This window comes from Eleginops maclovinus, chromosome 20 (assembly GCF_036324505.1).
Source record: "Eleginops maclovinus isolate JMC-PN-2008 ecotype Puerto Natales chromosome 20, JC_Emac_rtc_rv5, whole genome shotgun sequence".
NCBI classification, from domain to species: domain Eukaryota; kingdom Metazoa; phylum Chordata; class Actinopteri; order Perciformes; family Eleginopidae; genus Eleginops; species Eleginops maclovinus.
The window spans coordinates 30,515,105-30,533,962 of record NC_086368.1 but is presented as its reverse complement, the minus strand read 5'-3'; the positions used below and the strand labels follow the sequence as shown (position 1 = coordinate 30,533,962).

Below are 18,858 nucleotides of genomic sequence, written 5' to 3'. Positions count from 1 at the left end.
AAAACACAAGGCAAATACGGAAAACCCCAGATAAAGCCGTTGCGTGTTTGGTCTAAAATCTGAGAATGCATGAAAGGAATTTGAGTGTGTGATGAAACAAACACTCAGAGGTTGTACTTCATATCACGATGTAAATACAAATACAATAAAAATCCAAGCATAGTGCCAGAAGTACTTATTGAGGACTAATGTCAGAAGCTGTGTTTTATTATAGGATTATAATTATTGATGCATTTAAAGTGGAGCACCTTTAAGAACCACTTTATAACACACCCACATTTTAGGATTATATCACACGTTAATAATCTAAATGATTATTAGAGATGAATAATTAGTAACTGAAGCTCTAAAGTAAGTCTATAGAGTGAAAAATACAATATATTCCTCTTTAAGGAGAAGTAAACAGTTAAATATGAAGGAAAACAAACGTGTACAAGTACAGTAAGTTGTACTTTCCAGTGCTGGTATTGTTTGAAATGTGTGTGTGTGTGTGTGTGTGTGTGTGTGTGTGTGTGTGTGTGTGTGTGTGTGTGTGTGTGTGTGTGTGTGTGTGTGTGTGTGTGTGTGTGTGTGTTTATTTGTGAAATCAACAAGGACATGTAGCGCACCTTGTAGAGCACGTTGGATGAGGTCATTTCATAACGTGTTTTTATTGAAAGAGGAAGCAGGAGTTTCCACCCTCTCTTTGATCTCCTCACCTGATTGGTCTCTTTCACACAAACAGCAGCACAGGACTTCCCCAGTCACACAGTTTGATGAAAACATGAACAGAGGATAGCACGGTGTGGGTGTCTGTTGGTTCCTGTTACAGGGAAAAGAAGCAGGTCGTTGCAAAGGTTGTGTGTGGGCGATGTCTCAAAGCTTTATGCATGCACACACGTGGCCTGCTGATGTGTTTGCATACATCATACACCATATCCGCTGGCGTTCCTGGGATGCACATTTTCAATCCCAAACCGCTGTCCACATGGTTTCAGCCTCTCCCCAATCAACTCTTGGGTGACACTTCCAGCAGCTTCACACCTCCGATAATCACCACTGGACAGGTCAGGGATCAGCTCTCGAAGATCAATGTGAGAAGGCCAGGGGGCCAGACAACACCAACCCCGGGTGCTCAAGGTGTGCCCCGGACAGTCAGCAGGAGCTTTCAGCACCTCTTCAGTCTCTCTCTGAAGCTGATGAAGGGGCCTGAGATCTGGTAGACTTCCTGCATTGCCCCGGTGCCCAAGAAAACACGCCCCAGCACTCCAGGAGACTACAGTCCTGTAGCTCTGACCTCTCATGCCATGAAGGTCTTTGAGAGACTGATCCTGCAGCATCTCAAACCCCTTGTGTGTGACTCCCTGGACCCTCTACAACTTGCCTACAAGGCCAACATCGGTGTAGAGGAGGGCCTCTCTACATGCGGCACAGAGCCAACTCACACCTGGAGAAGCCGCACAGCTCACTAAGAACCCTGTTCTTCCACTTCTCCAGCGCCTTCAACACCATCCAGCCACACCTGCCCTCTGAGAAGCTGTCCCTGATGCAGGTGGATCACAGCCTGGTGGGCTGGATCACTGACTACCTCACCAGCAGACCTCAGTATGTCAGACTGCAGGGCAGCGTGTCTGATGTGAGCAACACTGGAGCTCCCCAAGGAACTGTGCTGTCACCCTTCCTGTTCACCCTCTACACCTCTGATCTGTTCTCCGATGACTTCTCCATCGTCAGCTGCATCACAGATGACAGTGAGGAGGAGTACAGGGCCCTGGTGGAGAACTCAGTAGGCTGGTGTGACAACAACCACCTCCAGCTCACCATCAGCAGGACTAAGGAGCTGGAGGTGGACTTCAGGCGGAGCACGAAGAGGTCTCTAACCCCCATCACCCTCAGGGGGGAGGAGGTGGAGGTGGTGAACACCTACAAGTTCCTGGGAGTGCACCTGAACAATAAACTGGACTGGAGAGACAACACTGATGCTCTCTGCAGGAAGACCCAGAGCAAGCTGGTCTTCCTGAGGGGGCTCAGGTCCTTCAACATGTGCACGAGGCTGCTGTAGACGCTCTACCGGTCTGTGGGGGCCAGTGTGCTCTTCTCTGTACTGGGGGGGGAACACCAACCAAAGGGATGCTGACAGGCTGAACATGCTGGTGAGGAAGGCTAGCTCTGTAGTTGGAGTTAAACTGGACAATCTGGAGGAGGTGGCTGAGGGGAGGACGAGGAGGACACTGCACAGTATCCTGGATAACCCCCCCCCTCCATGCAGAGCTAGTGAAGATGAGGAGTACGTTCAGCCACAGACTCATCCCACCTTGGCACAGCACTAACAGCTGGGGAACTCCTTTGAGCCTGTAGCCCTCAGACTGCACTCCAAGGGGTTCACCATGAGACCCCCTGACAGTAACCGGACTGCACACCAAGGGGTTCACCATGAGACCCCCTGACAGTAACCGGACTGCACACCAAGGGGTTCACCATGAGACCCCCTGACAGTAACCGGACTGCACACCAAGGGGTTCACCATGAGACCCACTGACAGTAACCGGACTGCACACCAAGGGGTTCACCATGAGACCCCCTGACAGTAACCGGGCTGCACACCAAGGGGTTCACCATGAGACCCCCTGACAGTAACCAGACTGCACACCAAGGGGTTCACCATGAGACCCCCTGACAGTAACCGGGCTGCACACCAAGGGGTTCACCATGAGACCCCCTGACAGTAACCGGACTGCACACCAAGGGGTTCACCATGAGACCCCCTGACAGTAACCGGGCTGCACACCAAGGGGTTCACCATGAGACCCCCTGACAGTAACCGGACTGCACACCAAGGGGTTCACCATGAGACCCCCTGACAGTAACCAGACTGCACACCAAGGGGTTCACCATGAGACCCCCTGACAGTAACCGGGCTGCACACCAAGGGGTTCACCATGAGACCCCCTGACAGTAACCGGACTGCACACCAAGGGGTTCACCATGAGACCCCCTGACAGTAACCGGACTGCACACCAAGCTGCTCTCTCTTTCTGCACACACACATTTGGATATATTTTATTTTTTATCATTTTTAATTTGAATGTGTGTTTCATATCCTGTGGGAACCTGTCCTGTTCTTCCTCTTCTCTGTTGCTGCTTAAACACTTCAATTTCCCCACAGGGATTAATAAAGGTACATCTGATCTTATCTTATCTTGTTTCATTGTTTGCCAGAAGTTTGAAGTGGTGGGTTTTGAGGGCTTGTCTGATGTGACTGCAGGGCGATCCAGAGCAGAGTCCGGAGCTTTAGTCCTGGTGGTCTTAAAGGTGTTCACATCTCCGGACCTGAGGCAAAGGGTGTGGATGTGATGGTGGAGGAGGTCAGAGAGATAGGGGGGCCAGGTTGTTTAGGACTGTGAAGAGGGTGAGTAGTATTTAGAAACCTATTCTGTATTGGACTGGAATATTGTGTGTGGTTTCCTTGGGATTGTTGGGTTGCTATTGTATGTTTTGATTCACTAATCATCATAGTCAAAGCTAAAGGGGAACAAATAGTGATCTAATAATACCAGTTACAATAAAGGGAATTACCACTCAACCATGACAGGGAAAGACCCTTTTCTATGTGTGTTTGGGCAGGTATGTACACACACTGATATCTGAAGTGACATTTGGAAAGGACTTATGATACCAGAAGAGATTAGATAAGAGAAGTGACATTCAGCAACTTCACCCCATGTGAGGAAGTCCCAAAGGCCAAGAGCCAAAAACCCCAAGGTGTGTGTGTGTGTGTGTGTGTGTGTGTGTGTGTGTGTGTGTGTGTGTGTGTGTGTGTGTGTGTGTGTGTGTGTGTGTGTGTATAGTCAAAATAATATTGTCATCTAGTGGTGACCTCTGGAGTCCATATAAATAGTAGAACAACATCTCCCATAGAGCCACAGCCAATAAGGACACCTTGAGGTCAAAGACACTCAGCTCTCGGGGTTCTACATTTTACCCTCCATCGACAACCTGTAGACAGACAAACACATCCCTCAGAACTTATACAGTATTTACTGGTACCTGCCTCTTTTACAGTGTTACCCGTTACCCTTTAAACAATACTCCATGGTACACTTCCATTCAATATAGCTGGTACCCTTTAATACGATATTACTCTGTACCCTCTTATATACGATATTACCCTGTACCCTTTTATACGATATTACTCTGTACCCTTTAATACAATATTACCCTGTACCCTTTAATACGATATTACCCTGTACCCTCTTATATACGATATTACCCTGTACCCTTTTATACGATATTACCCTGTACCCTTTATACGATATTACCCTGTACCCTCTTATATACGATATTACCCTGTACCCTTTATACGATATTACCCTGTACCCTTTATACGATATTACCCTGTACCCTTTATACGATATTACCCTGTACCCTTTATACGATATTACCCTGTACCCTTTATACGATATTACCCTGTACCCTTTATACGATATTACCCTGTACCCTTTATACGATATTACCTCTGTACCCTCTTTATACGATATTACCCTGTACCCTTTTATACGATATTACCCTGTACCCTTTTATACGATATTACCCTGTACCCTTTATACGATATTACCCTGTACCCTTTATACGATATTACCCTGTACCCTTTATACGATATTACCCTGTACCCTTTATACGATATTACCCTGTACCCTTTATACGATATTACCCTGTACCCTTTATACGATATTACCCTGTACCCTTTATACGATATTACCCTGTACCCTTTATACGATATTACCCTGTACCCTCTTTATACGATATTACCCTGTACCCTTTTATACGATATTACTCTGTACCCTTTATATACGATATTACCTGTACCCTTTAATACGATATTACCCTGTACCCTCTTTATACGATATTACCCTGTACCCTTTATACGATATTACCCTGTACCCTTTATACGATATTACCCTGTACCCTTTATACGATATTACCCTGTACCCTTTTATACGATATTACCCTGTACCCTTTATACGATATTACCCTGTACCCTTTATACGATATTACCCTGTACCCTTTTATACGATATTACCCTGTACCCTTTTATACGATATTACCCTGTACCCTCTTATATACGATATTACCCTGTACCCTTTATACGATATTACCCTGTACCCTTTATACGATATTACCCTGTACCCTTTTATACGATATTACCCTGTACCCTTTATACGATATTACCCTGTACCCTTTATATACGATATTACCCTGTACCCTTTATACGATATTACCCTGTACCCTTTATACGATATTACCCTGTACCCTTTTATACGATATTACCCTGTACCCTTTATACGATATTACCCTGTACCCTTTATACGATATTACCCTGTACCCTTTATACGATATTACCCTGTACCCTTTTATACGATATTACCCTGTACCTTTATACGATATTACCCTGTACCCTTTTATACGATATTACTCCTGTACCCTTTATACGATATTACCCTGTACCCTTTATACGATATTACCCTGTACCCTTTATACGATATTACCCTGTACCCTTTATACGATATTACCCTGTACCCTTTAATACGATATTACCCTGTACCCTTTAATACGATATTACCCTGTACCCTTTATACGATATTACCCTGTACCCTTTTATACGATATTACCCTGTACCCTTTATACGATATTACCCTGTACCCTTTATACGATATTACCCTGTACCCTTTTATACGATATTACCCTGTACCCTTTATACGATATTACCCTGTACCCTTTATACGATATTACCCTGTACCCTTTATACGATATTACCCTGTACCCTTTATACGATATTACCCTGTACCCTTTATTACGATATTACCCTGTACCCTTTATACGATATTACCCTGTACCCTTTTATACGATATTACCCTGTACCCTTGTAATACGATATTACTCTGTACCCTTTATACGATATTACCCTGTTACCCCTCTTATACGATATTACCCTGTACCCTTTTATACGATATTACCTGTACCCTTTAATACGATATTACCCTGTACCCTTTATACGATATTACCCTGTACCCTTTATACGTTATTACCTGTACCCTTTATACGATATTACCTGTACCTCTTATATACGATATTACTCTGTACCCTTTATACGATATTACCCTGTACCCTTTATACGATATTTACCCTGTACCCTTTATATACGATATTACTCTGTACCCTCTTATACGATATTACCTCTGTACCCTTTATATACGATATTTACCTGTACCCTTTAATACGATATTACCCTGTACCCTCTTATATACGATATTACCTGTACCCTCTTTATACGATATTACCTGTACCCTCTTATATCGATATTACCCTGTACCCTTTTATAACGATATTACTCTGTACCCTTTTATATACGATATTACCCTGTACCCTTTATACGATATTACTCTGTACCCTCTTTATATACGATATTACTCTGTACCTTTATACGATATTACCCTGTACCCTTTTATATACGATATTACCCTGTACCCTTTTAATACGATATTACCCTGTACCCTCTTATATACGATATTACCCTGTACCCTTTTATATACGATATTACTCTGTACCTTTTATATACGATATTACCCTGTACCCTCTTATATACGTATTACCCTGTACCCTCTTATATACGATAATACCTGTACCCTTTATACGATATTACTCTGTACCCTTTAATACGATATTACCCTGTACCCTCTTATATACGATATTACCCTGTACCCTCTTATATACGATATTCCCTGTACCCTTTTATACGATATTACTCTGTACCCTTTAATACTGATATTACCCTGTACCCTTATATACGATATTACTCTGTACCCTTTTATATGATATTACCCTGTACCCTCTTTTATACGATTTACCCTGTACCCTCTTGTATACGATTATTACCCTGTACCCTTTAATACGATATTACCCTGTACCCTTTTATATACGATATTACTCTGTACCCTTTATACGATATTACTCTGTACCCTCTATATACGATATTACTCTGTACCCTTTAATACGATATTACCCTGTACCCTTTTATATACGATATTACCCTGTACCCTCTTTATACGATATTACCCTGTACCCTTTAATACGATATTACCCTGTACCCTTTATATACGATATTACCTCTACCCTTTTATATACGATATTACCCTGTCCCTCTTATATACGATATTACCCTGTACCCTTTAATACGATATTACTCTGTTCCCTTTAATACGATATTACCCTGTACCCTCTTATATACGATATTACCCTGTACCCTCTTATATACGATATTACCCTGTACCCTTTAATACGATATTACTCTGTACCCTTTAATACGATATTACCCTGTACCCTTATATACGATACTACCCTGTACCCTCTTATATACGATATTACTCTGTACCCTTTTATATGATATTACCCTGTACCCTCTTTTATACGATATTACCCTGTACCCTCTTTTATACGATATTACCCTGTACCCTTTATACGATATTACCCTGTACCCTTTAATACGATACTACCCTGTACCCTCTTATATACGATATTACTCTGTACCCTTTTATATGATATTACCCTGTACCCTCTTTTATACGATATTACCCTGTACCCTCTTTATACGATATTACCCTGTACCCTTTAATACGATATTACCCTGTACCCTTTATACGATATTACTCTGTACCCTTTTATATACGATATTACTCTGTACCCTTTATACGATATTACCCTGTACCCTTTAATACGATATTACCCTGTACCCTTTTATACGATATTACCCTGTACCCTTTATACGATATTACCCTGTACCCTCTTTATACGATATTACCCTGTACCCTTTATACGATATTACCCTGTACCCTTTATACGATATTACCCTGTACCCTCTTTTATACGATATTACCCTGTACCCTTTATACGATATTACCCTGTACCCTCTTTTATACGATATTACCCTGTACCCTTTAATACGATATTACCCTGTACCCTTTTATACGATATTACCCTGTACCCTTTATACGATATTACCCTGTACCCTCTTTTATACGATATTACCCTGTACCCTTTAATACGATATTACCCTGTACCCTTTTATACGATATTACCCTGTACCCTTTATACGATATTACCCTGTACCCTTTTATATGATATTACTCTACTACTAAGTCCATAGGTCAAAGATAGGGTATCCTTTCAGATAATATTTACATCACGCTCTACCCACAATATTAAATTGTACCTCTTACACACATTAATCCGTGTGATGCTGCACAGTTTATACTCCTCTGCAACGATATTGCAGGTTTCCTTAAGTCTTTAAATCAGCACTTTGGAATGAGACTACCTGGGAGAGGAAGCAGCGTTCAGCAGAGGAGGTCTGACAGAGCTCCTGCCTCACCTGACTCACCTGACTCACCTGACTCAAAGTGAAAGTGAAACCAGGAACAGTTAGGTGTTGTTCCTCCCTGTAGAGAGACAGACGGACTGAAAGACAGACGATCAGATTCACCTTCAGACCAAACTAACACCTTCCTCTGAGTTCAGCTACAGGAGAGAAAAGAGGGAGCTACAACACTGCTGCTTCAACCTGCTGACCCCCCCACCCTGAAGGTGAGTCTGACTCTAAACACCACTCCAAGTGAATTTCAGTGAAGTCAGGAGAGGAGGGGGGAGCCATGACTGACTGTACTTCCTGTCTGCTGTGTTTCAGCTCCACTCAGAGACAACATGGCTTCCAGGTTAGAGGAAGACCTCTGCTGTCCGGTCTGTCAGGAAGTCTTTAGAGATCCTGTCATCCTGTCCTGCTGCCACAGCTTCTGTAGAGCCTGTCTGCAGAACTGGTGGAGAGAGAAACGAAGTAACGAGAGTGTCCAGTTTGTATGACAGAATCTTCAAGAGGAGAACCCCCCTGTAACCTGGTGCTGAAGAACCTGTGTGAGGCCTTTCTTACTGGAGAAAGGTCAGAGGTCTTCAGAGTCTCTCTGCAGTCTGCACTCTGAGAGACTCAGACTCTTCTGTCTGGACCATCAGCAGCCAGTGTGTCTCGTCTGCAGAGATTCAAGAACACACACCAACCACAGAATCAGACCCGTGGATGAAGCTGCTCAGGATCTCAAAGAGGAGCTCCAGAAGTCTCTGCAGCCCTTACAGGAGAAACTGAAGCTCTTTGAAGAAGTTAAAGTGAAGTTTGATCAGCCAGCAGGACACATGGAGGCCCAGGCCCGACGCACAGAGCTGCAGATTAAGGAGCAGTTTAAGAAGCTTCACCAGTTTCTGGAAGAGGAAGAGGAGGCCAGGATGGCTGCACTGAGGGAGGAAGAGGAGCAGAAGAGGAGGATGATGGAGGAGAAGACGGAGGCTGTGAGCAGAGAGATAGCAGCTCTTTCACACACAGTCAGAGCCACAGAGGAGGAGCTGAGAGCTGAAGACTTCTCCTTCCTGCACAACTACAAGGCTGCAGTGGAGAGGCTGCAGCGCCCCCTGCTGGAGGATCCACAGCTGCCCTCAGGGTCTCTGATAGACCAGACCAAACACCTGGGCAACCTCAGCTTCAACATCTGGAGCAAGATGAAGGACAGGGTGTCCTACTCTCCTGTCATCCTGGACCCAAATACTGCTCATCCAAACCTCATCCTGTCTGAAGATCTGACCAGAGTGAGAGCAGGAGGAGAGAGACAGAACTTCCTGATAATCCAGAGAGGTTTGATCATTACCGCTCTGTCCTGGGCTCTGAGGGCTTTACCTCAGGGACTCACAGCTGGGATGTCCAGGTTACAGACAGTACAGTCTGGGTACTGGGTGTGTTAGCAGAGTCTGGTCAGAGGAAGGGAGTTATACCGTCTGGATTATGGAGAATAGGTTTCTATAAGGTAAATACTCAGCAGGTTCTCCATCAGATCCGCGCACTCCTCTCCTCCTGCAGAAGAAGCTCCAGAGGGTCAGAGTGAATCTGGACTGGAACAGAGGAAAGCTGTCGTTCTCTGATCCTGACACTAACACACACATACACACCTTCACACACACTTTCACTGAGAGGATGTTTCCATACATTATCAGTCTGGAGGAAGTGAAGGTATCACCAGTGGAGGTGTGTGTGACAGTGGGTCAGAGCAGCTAGAGATGATTTTAGCTTTTGAGGTTGTTTACTTATTGTTTTTCTTATGTTCTTGTTGTTTAGTTTGCATTTTGGTGTTTAGTTTGCAATGTTCCTTGTCTGGAGTTTCTTTTGAATGTAATGTGTTATGAACCTACAGCAGGATTTCTTTTCTGAAGCTTCATCGCCCTCTGCTGATCAGACTGTGTTTTACTGAGCAGGATTAAACTGTTGTAAACATTGAGGGACGATTTGATCTAATCATATTTTAGTTTAATTACCTCATGACATAATTCACTCAATCACATTATTGTTCTTGTCATGAATATAGTTTTATGAATAATTACATTTACGGCATTTATAACATACTAACGTGTAAATATGTTTTGACCTTTCAACTAATTGTTAAACCAAGAGGATGAATTTCAATGTCACCATAATTTCTGTAAAAGAACCAAATAAAGATGTTGGATAATTTATTAAAACAGTTTCACACAATCATGCTAACTGGGATTCCTGTGGATTAACAGGAGGTTCAGCAACCGCTTCCTATCATCCCTCTGCACTTGAAGTTAATTGAAACCTCATTCACTTTATGCTTCAGTTCTGGGGCGCTTCGGTTATAGAGTAATTGCTATTGTTTTGCATGCTGTTGTCAGCGTTATCTCGCCAAAGAAACTGCTTTTAGGATTTTATAGGCGGGAAACTAACTATTTAGATTACGATACATGACATCCAAAAACTTGTGTTTGAGGTATTACGTTGATGGTACTACGGTGGAGAGAGTCAGCAGCTTCAGGTTCCACATCGCTGAGGACCGGACATGGACTCTTCACACAAAAACCATCACCAAAACAGCTGCTCCTCTTCCTCTGCAGGCTGCAGGAGGTTCAACATGGTCTCCAGGATACCCTTCAACTTCTACAGGTGCACCATAGAGAGCATCCTGACCCCCTACAGGTGCACCATAGAGAGCACCCTGACCCCCTACAGGTGCACCATAGAGAGCACCCTGACCCCCTAAAGGTGCACCATAGAGAGCATCCTGACCTTCACTCACACTGTCCTACCATAGGAGATTAAATAAAAGTCATATTTAAATTACAAGAGCTTCCAATTAGGCAATAGCTAGCTAATTAGCTTACATTCACTAGCTAGCTTGTTAGATGGGTAGCTAATGTAGGCTAGCTAACCAGGTAGATAGACAGAGCGAAAACGATTGCTGGTGATATAGCTAAAGTTCGCTAGTTAAAAAGCAAACCACCTCTAGCTATATAGCTAACGTTGGCTAGCTTAAAAGGCTCACTGACCAGTTAATAGGGAATGGGAATGTGATGTCATCAACAGCAAGTCAGCCATCTTTGGAGGACACCAGCTCCTGTGACCTTCACCTGTACAGCGGGGTATAGCGTAACTGTTTCACTTTAAGCGTTTTAAACATGGTGGGTCACCTCTGTGGTGTCACTGGCTTCAGCAGACACACGAAAAAGGGACCATGGGATTAGATTCGTTCTTTAAACTGGGAGACGTAGAAAAACAAAGAGACGCGGAATGTGTTGGATGTCAGCCATGCCTTCAGTCCATCTTCAGGGGATTGTCAGGAGAGGACAGAGGACCTCATCCCAGCAGGAGAGCCAAGTTGTAATGACCCGTTGCTGCATGTAGAGGGCGCTCTGCCCTTACTGCATGTGGATCTGACAGAATATACAAGTCCTGCCCTCAGAGGAGAAGCTGCTCAGTCTGTTAGATACAGTCCTCCCAGCAGTGAGTCAAAGTGAGAGTGATGGAATGAAGAAGCAGACATGATCTCCTGGCCTTTAGTGAGCCTGTGTTGATGTATGAAAACTATGTGGTTTATAAATGGTTCTTAATGATTAACCAAGTGTTTACAACCTAATTAATAACCCAATTTTAAAGCCTTTATGAATCCTTTATAAGGGCGGTCTCATTGTAAAGTGGTACCCTTGCACTGCTCGGTACTGTCCGCACTGCGGCTGTTTGATGATGAACTCATGTCCTCTTCTGTTTGCTTTAATGCTTCGTAGTTTTGCAGCGCCCCCATCGTCAGTAAATGGAAGTACTACACGTTTCTGATATGCCAAAATCCAAATCCAAATCTGCCTGCAGTTATTTCACAACATGTGTCATGTACACCTCGAAGAGATGACTGAGGTGTGGACCTCCATGGTGGGTACGGCCATGCCTACGTCCTTTCATCTCTCCCTTATCCCTACACCCTCCACCTGTCTCCATTTGTATTTAAGTCGTTCATATTTTTCGTCAGACTGAACAGGATCATGCCGGAGAGCGATCCCGCAGCCCAGCACGTCCTCCCAGACCTGCAGAGGTCCCCCCTGCATATCGTTCATTTCAGTAAACACCAGGCTGTCCTGGTCCTTGCTACTGAATATGATGTTGGTATTATTCAGGTACCATTGATTCATCTCAGTTATAAAAGGATCCTATAAGTTTTTACGGTCGGAATAATTGAGTTCATGAGGTTATTTTCTGTAGATGATCTGGTTTCATATTTTATTGTACAGGCATTTCCCTCTTTATCAGAGAGGGAAGAAGTCCTCAGATCTTTCACTAAGGGAACCTATTCTGCTCAAGTTCAGGTTGATTATTAATTCAGATATTGTTTGATTTAGAATATTTAGAGGTTTCTAAAACCAGAAACTGAAAATTAGTGTCTTTGCCGTATGACAAGTCAAATCAAATCAAAGCTTGTTAATACAGCCCAATATCACAAAACAGTCTCAGTGGGCTGTACAGAATATCTAACATACGTGACATCATAAAAACCATGATACAGCGTGGAGTAATACAATCTAACCATAAAACAAAGGTGTTCTGGAGCCAGCTCTAACTCTTCAACACACTGCCTCCATATAGAAACAGGAAGTTGGTTCCAGAGACCAGACCATAAGTTAAGCTAATGCAGGAGCACTTTATGTGGTGGCTTCACAGACAGGAAGTGTACCTGCAGGAGTTTGCTTCTTCCTGGTTGAATGCACTTTGGATAAAAGGGTCAGCTAAATGTGATGTAATAACATGTAATAAAGAAATACATATCTGAGTGCTTTCCCCACCGAGCAACAGGTCTGCAGCTGCGCCCTGAATGTAAAGACACATGCGACCAGATGTAACTCTACCCTGATGTCAGCCAGAACAGATCCATCATCATTTGCTTCCCGCTGAGCGCTGGCTGTCCCGCCGGCTAAAGGTCAGAGCTGAGAGCCTGTTTAGTGGCTCCGAGCTGCGAATGAAAGCCGGCCTTCACACGGCTGGGAGGAAATGAGCGTGAAATGAACGTCACATTGAAATCAAAGGCCAGGAAGATAAATGAGAGAGGGGGTTGGAAATTACCTGGTGGCGGAGGAGGGGGGGAGTAATTATTAGTGATTGAGCAGCTTCCCCCTCGTGTTTCATTAGGCGTCCACACAGTCTGCTCTCTGTGGCAGCCGGTTTATTTGACCATCTGAAATCTTAACAGTTAATACCTGTATATTTCCAGCATAATATTGGCTCTGGCAGAGATTGCCAGAAAATGAAACCCCGGGAAAATAAACGGCAGCGCTCGCATGCCAGGTAACACAAGGGGGGGTTAGGGAGGAGGTAGAGGTCACACAGGTGAAGGGTGGAAAACACAGCAAGGGAACAGGGAGAGGTGAAAGGTGAGGATTAAAGACGCAATATTACATTTAATTCTGCTATAAATGTGAAGGGTATCAACACTTATAACACTGATTGAACTACAGCAGTGGCTCAGTCAGTAGGGGCTTGGACTGGGAATCGTAGGGTTGCCGGTTCAAGTCCCCAAACAGACATGAAATATGGAAAGTGGACTGCTACTTGGAGAGGTCCCAGTTCACCTCCTAGGCCTTGCTGTGGTGGCCTTGAGCAAGGCACCGGACACCTCCAATCCCCCCTCCCCATTGCTCCCCGGGCGCTGCACAATAGCTGCCCACTGCTCCCAGTACTAGGATGGGTTAAATGCAGAGGACCAATTTCACTGTGTGTGCTCTGCTGTGTGCATGTGTGTAACACTAAAGAGGGTTTCATCCTCCCATTCTATCTATCATGGTCACACCGCTAAGCTAAAGGCGGCTAATATTGGGCTATAAAGGAACTACAGCACAGTCACATGACTTCACGTCACCACCGCTAAGCTAAAGGAGGCTAATATTGGGCTATAAAGGAACTACAGCACCGTCACATGACTTCACATCACCACCGCTAAGCTAAAGGAGGCTAATGTTGGGCTATAGAGGAACTACAGCACGGTCACATGACTTCACATCACCACCGCTAAGCTAAAGGAGGCTAATGTTGGGCTATAGAGGAACTACAGCACGGTCACATGACTTCACATCACCACCGCTAAGCTAAAGGAGGCTAATGTTGGGCTATAAAGGAACTACAGCACGGTCACATGACTTCACGTCTCCACCGCTAAGCTAAAGGAGGCTAATGTTGGGCTATAAAGAAACTACAGCACGGTCACATGACTTCACGTCTCCACCGCTAAGCTAAAGGCGGCTAATGTTGGGCTATAAAGGAACTACAGCACGGTCACATGACTTCACGTCTCCACCGCTAAGCTAAAGGCGGCTAATGTTGGGCTATAAAGAAACTACAGCACGGTCACATGACTTCACGTCTCCACCGCTAAGCTAAAGGCGGCTAATGTTGGGCTATAAAGAAACTACAGCACGGTCACATGACTTCACGTCTCCACCGCTAAGCTAAAGGCGGCTAATGTTGGGCTATAAAGGAACTACAGCACGGTCACATGACTTCACGTCTCCACCGCTAAGCTAAAGGAGGCTAATGTTGGGCTATAAAGAAACTACAGCTCGGTCACATGACTTCACGTCTCCACCGCTAAGCTAAAGGAGGCTAATGTTGGGCTATAAAGAAACTACAGCACGGTCACATGACTTCACGTCTCCACCGCTAAGCTAAAGGCGGCTAATGTTGGGCTATAAAGGAACTACAGCACGGTCACATGACTTCACGTCTCCACCGCTAACTTAATAGATTCTGCTTTTTTTTTAATACTTGTTGGATTTGGTTTTCCTCTTATTTCCATGCTAAGCTAAACTAAGCTAATATAGGTAGCTTTCATATTTACTGTACAATCAGAATGCTATTTATCTCCTCCTCCAACTCCCTGCATGAAAGCAAATGTGTATATTCCGAAACTCCGAACTGTTCCTTTAAACGACAACCTGAGCGCTGTTTACTCAGGCAGTCTTCGTGTGCTCCACCAGAGTCTCTCTCCGCTGTGAAAACACAGAAACACCTGCACACGCGCTGCCATTTTTCATCATCATGTTACCGAGCTCCGCCCGCCTGCAGCCGCTTCCACATCCACACGTTTCCACCGTGCGTCAAAGGAAAGGTGATAGGCTACAATCACCACCACCACCATAATCATCATAACACACACACACACACACACACACACACACACACACACACACACACACACACACACACACACACACACACACACACACACACACACACACACACACACAGTTTATCAGGAGCCAGAGTGGGTTTTTCTTTTCCCTCGGGCTGGCAGGGAGGAGGAGAGCAAAAAGTCAACATTTCCAGGGTGAAGCTAAATGACGGAGCAGCAGCCGCTCCGACCACAGGCACGTTAAGCAAACACCTGTGGCTCAGGTGGAAAAGAGAGGCCTCTCGGGCGCAGAGAAGGAGCTCTTTCTCTCACGATCAAGCCTCTCAGCACATGGCCACTTGACACAGCTTGAGAGGGAAAGCTGTAATTTGCTGCAGAGAGTCGGGACAGAGTTGAACCCTCTGATGTCGAATCATGAAGAAAAACCAAGAGCAACAATCAACAGAAACACAACGAGCTGTGGCAGGACCAGCATAGTATTGCTGTATTCAAACACTTCGCAAAATACGACATTTTAAACACACATTTCACTTAAACCTAACCAATAAAAACAAATGAATAAAAAGACAACATTTCATTCTGAAAAAACAAACAAAACAATATATATAAATAAGTATTTCAAAAAAACCCATTAATTAAATTTCACAGATTAAAAAAAAAGAAACACAGATAACAAACACAACATTACACATGCAATGTTTGCCCCACAAAAACATATCAAAAAGGAAATTTCACAAAAAATGTCTAAACTGTGTTTTGTGAAAAAACACCACATTTTTAAACATTTTCCCAAAACATTTATTAAAAAAAGTAAACATTACAAAATCTCACAAAACTAAATCAATCAGAATCAAAATGACAAAATAACGACCCTCACAACAAAATGAAAAGGATTTATTTTATATCTTATTTATTCTGTATTTGCATCATTTAATGTGAATGACTGTTGAGCCTCAAAGGTTTGTAAATCAGTCACAACAACCAGAGGATGTGAGAAACCTCCACAGGAATTTATACATCCCTGATTCTGTTTGCTAATAAAAACGGTGGTTTTCTAAAGCAACAGCTTTAATGTGATCACATCTATAAAGGCCCGTAGCTCTGGATATTTCTTCTGGAGTTCCAATCACATCCAACAACCAACGTTCCCTTTGCTTCTGAACTTAGAAACGTCTTTTAAGATCTCTGGGAACACGGAGTCAGTTGAATGTTTTGGTCAAATAAACTCTGTCTGACACACCGGATCACAGACAGGAAACAACGTAAACACAATAACCTTCATCACAACAACAAAGGGATGACGTGAGTGCGGTCGTTCTGACTGCACGTTTGTTTCTCCCTCGGTGTTTTTACCCCAGACCCTTTATATTTTTTTCCAGCGCTGCCTGAGAAAAGCCACCCTTGTTCCACGCTGGCTGCGAGGGTCACCATGAAGGCTTTACAGTTCATGTAGTGTGTCCAAACTGTCACAGTTTCCATGTTCAGGCCACAGTCTCAGCAGCGAAGGCCTCCTCCTCCTCCTGCTCCTCCTCCTCCTCCACTCTACGGAGTGTTTTGTGCGAGCGATGGAGAAACTAATAAACAGACTCTCGCAGTGATCCGTGTCACATTGTTGGGCCCACCTGCAACCTGTAAACTCCTCAACGTGGACTGCATGTTCCCAATTGGTTCCACGAGGAGGCCCTGGTTTGGATTATCCTAAAGGGGGCACTGGAAGAGCATCTGGTGGGACGGGTTGAAAACAGCCGCGCGCCTGCGGTTCAGTTTCAAGACCGTTTCTTTACTCTTTATGAAATACTTTCGTTTAAAATTGTTCTATTTTCGATCTTCTCTTACGTCTTATGGCCTAAAGTTCTTGATGTTTGCAGCAACACACACCAAAACAAATTCCTTGTGTGAGTAAACATCCCTGACGATAAACTCCCTTCTGATTATGATTACCGAGGCCCGTGAAAAAACCACAAGCTGCGGAGCAAAACTCGGGTCAGAGAGCCGGGCAGAGCAGGGCTCATGAAGGATTGAAGAGCTCAAACCCCACCAGTGCTGCAGCGAAGAGCAAAAAGTCCTTTCCAGAAAGTGGGGGGGCTCAGTTCATGTTGAATACCTGCAGAATAGAGAGGAATCACGCAACATGGAAGAAGCCATGATGGGAGAAGTATTCAGGTCCTTTACAGAAGTAAAAGGACTCAATTAGTCATGTGACCGTGCTGTAGTTCCTTTATAGCCCAACATTAGCCTCCTTTAGCTTAGCGGTGGAGACGTGAAGTCATGTGACCGTGCTGTAGTTCCTTTATAGCCCAACATTAGCCTCCTTTAGCTTAGCGGTGGAGACGTGAAGTCATGTGACCGTGCTGTAGTTCCTTTATAGCCCAACATTAGCCTCCTTTAGCTTAGCGGTGGAGACGTGAAGTCATGTGACCGTGCTGTAGTTCCTTTATAGCCCAACATTAGCCTCCTTTAGCTTAGCGGTGGTGACGTGAAGTCATGTGACCGTGCTGTAGTTCCTTTATAGCCCAACATTAGCCGCCTTTAGCTTAGCGGTGGTGATGTGAAGTCATGTGATCGTGCTGTAGTTCCTTTATAGCCCAACATTAGCCGCCTTTAGCTTAGCGGTGGAGACGTGAAGTCATGTGACCGTGCTGTAGTTCCTTTATAGCCCAACATTAGCCTCCTTTAGCTTAGCGGTGGAGACGTGAAGTCATGTGACCGTGCTGTAGTTCCTTTATAGCCCAACATTAGCCGCCTTTAGCTTAGCGGTGGAGACGTGAAGTCATGTGACCGTGCTGTAGTTCCTTTATAGCCCAACATTAGCCGCCTTTAGCTTAGCGGTGGAGACGTGAAGTCATGTGACCGTGCTGTAGTTCCTTTATAGCCCAACATTAGCCGCCTTTAGCTTAGCGGTGGTGACGTGAAGTCATGTGACCGTGCTGTAGTTCCTTTATAGCCCAACATTAGCCGCCTTTAGCTTAGCGGTGGAGACGTGAAGTCATGTGACCGTGCTGTAGTTCCTTTATAGCGATTCTTTTGTACAATAATCCAAAATCACATGGAGGAATCCCATTGGACCAGGGAGATGCTGCCATCAGGGTCAGCCTACAAAAATACGACCAATCAATCAACGAACCTGCCAGTGGAGGATGTCTGTACACAAGCAAATATCAGAAACATATAAATGTATTTAAACAACTCATTATATGAACTCTCATTATAGTGGAGCCATTATATTAGCGGACAATGTGAATAATATTTCCAATTATAGAATACAGGACCAGAATCGGCCCACCAACACATCTGTCCAGCCTGACCGTGAATATTCTATATTTCCTTC

At 44.2% G+C, this 18,858-nt stretch overlaps 1 protein-coding gene across 1 annotated transcript; it reads left to right on the top strand.

Moving 5' to 3' along the window:
* The first annotated feature begins 8,467 nt into the window (after positions 1-8,467).
* Positions 8,468-10,600, top strand: LOC134882176 (E3 ubiquitin-protein ligase TRIM39-like). Its single transcript, XM_063909767.1, is given in 6 exon segments — positions 8,468-8,616; positions 8,717-8,865; positions 8,868-8,957; positions 8,959-9,670; positions 9,673-9,870; positions 9,873-10,600. Coding segments are annotated over 5 exon segments (1,383 nt in total). The 5' UTR covers positions 8,468-8,616; positions 8,717-8,733; the 3' UTR covers positions 10,124-10,600.
* The last annotated feature ends 8,258 nt before the right edge of the window (positions 10,601-18,858 follow it).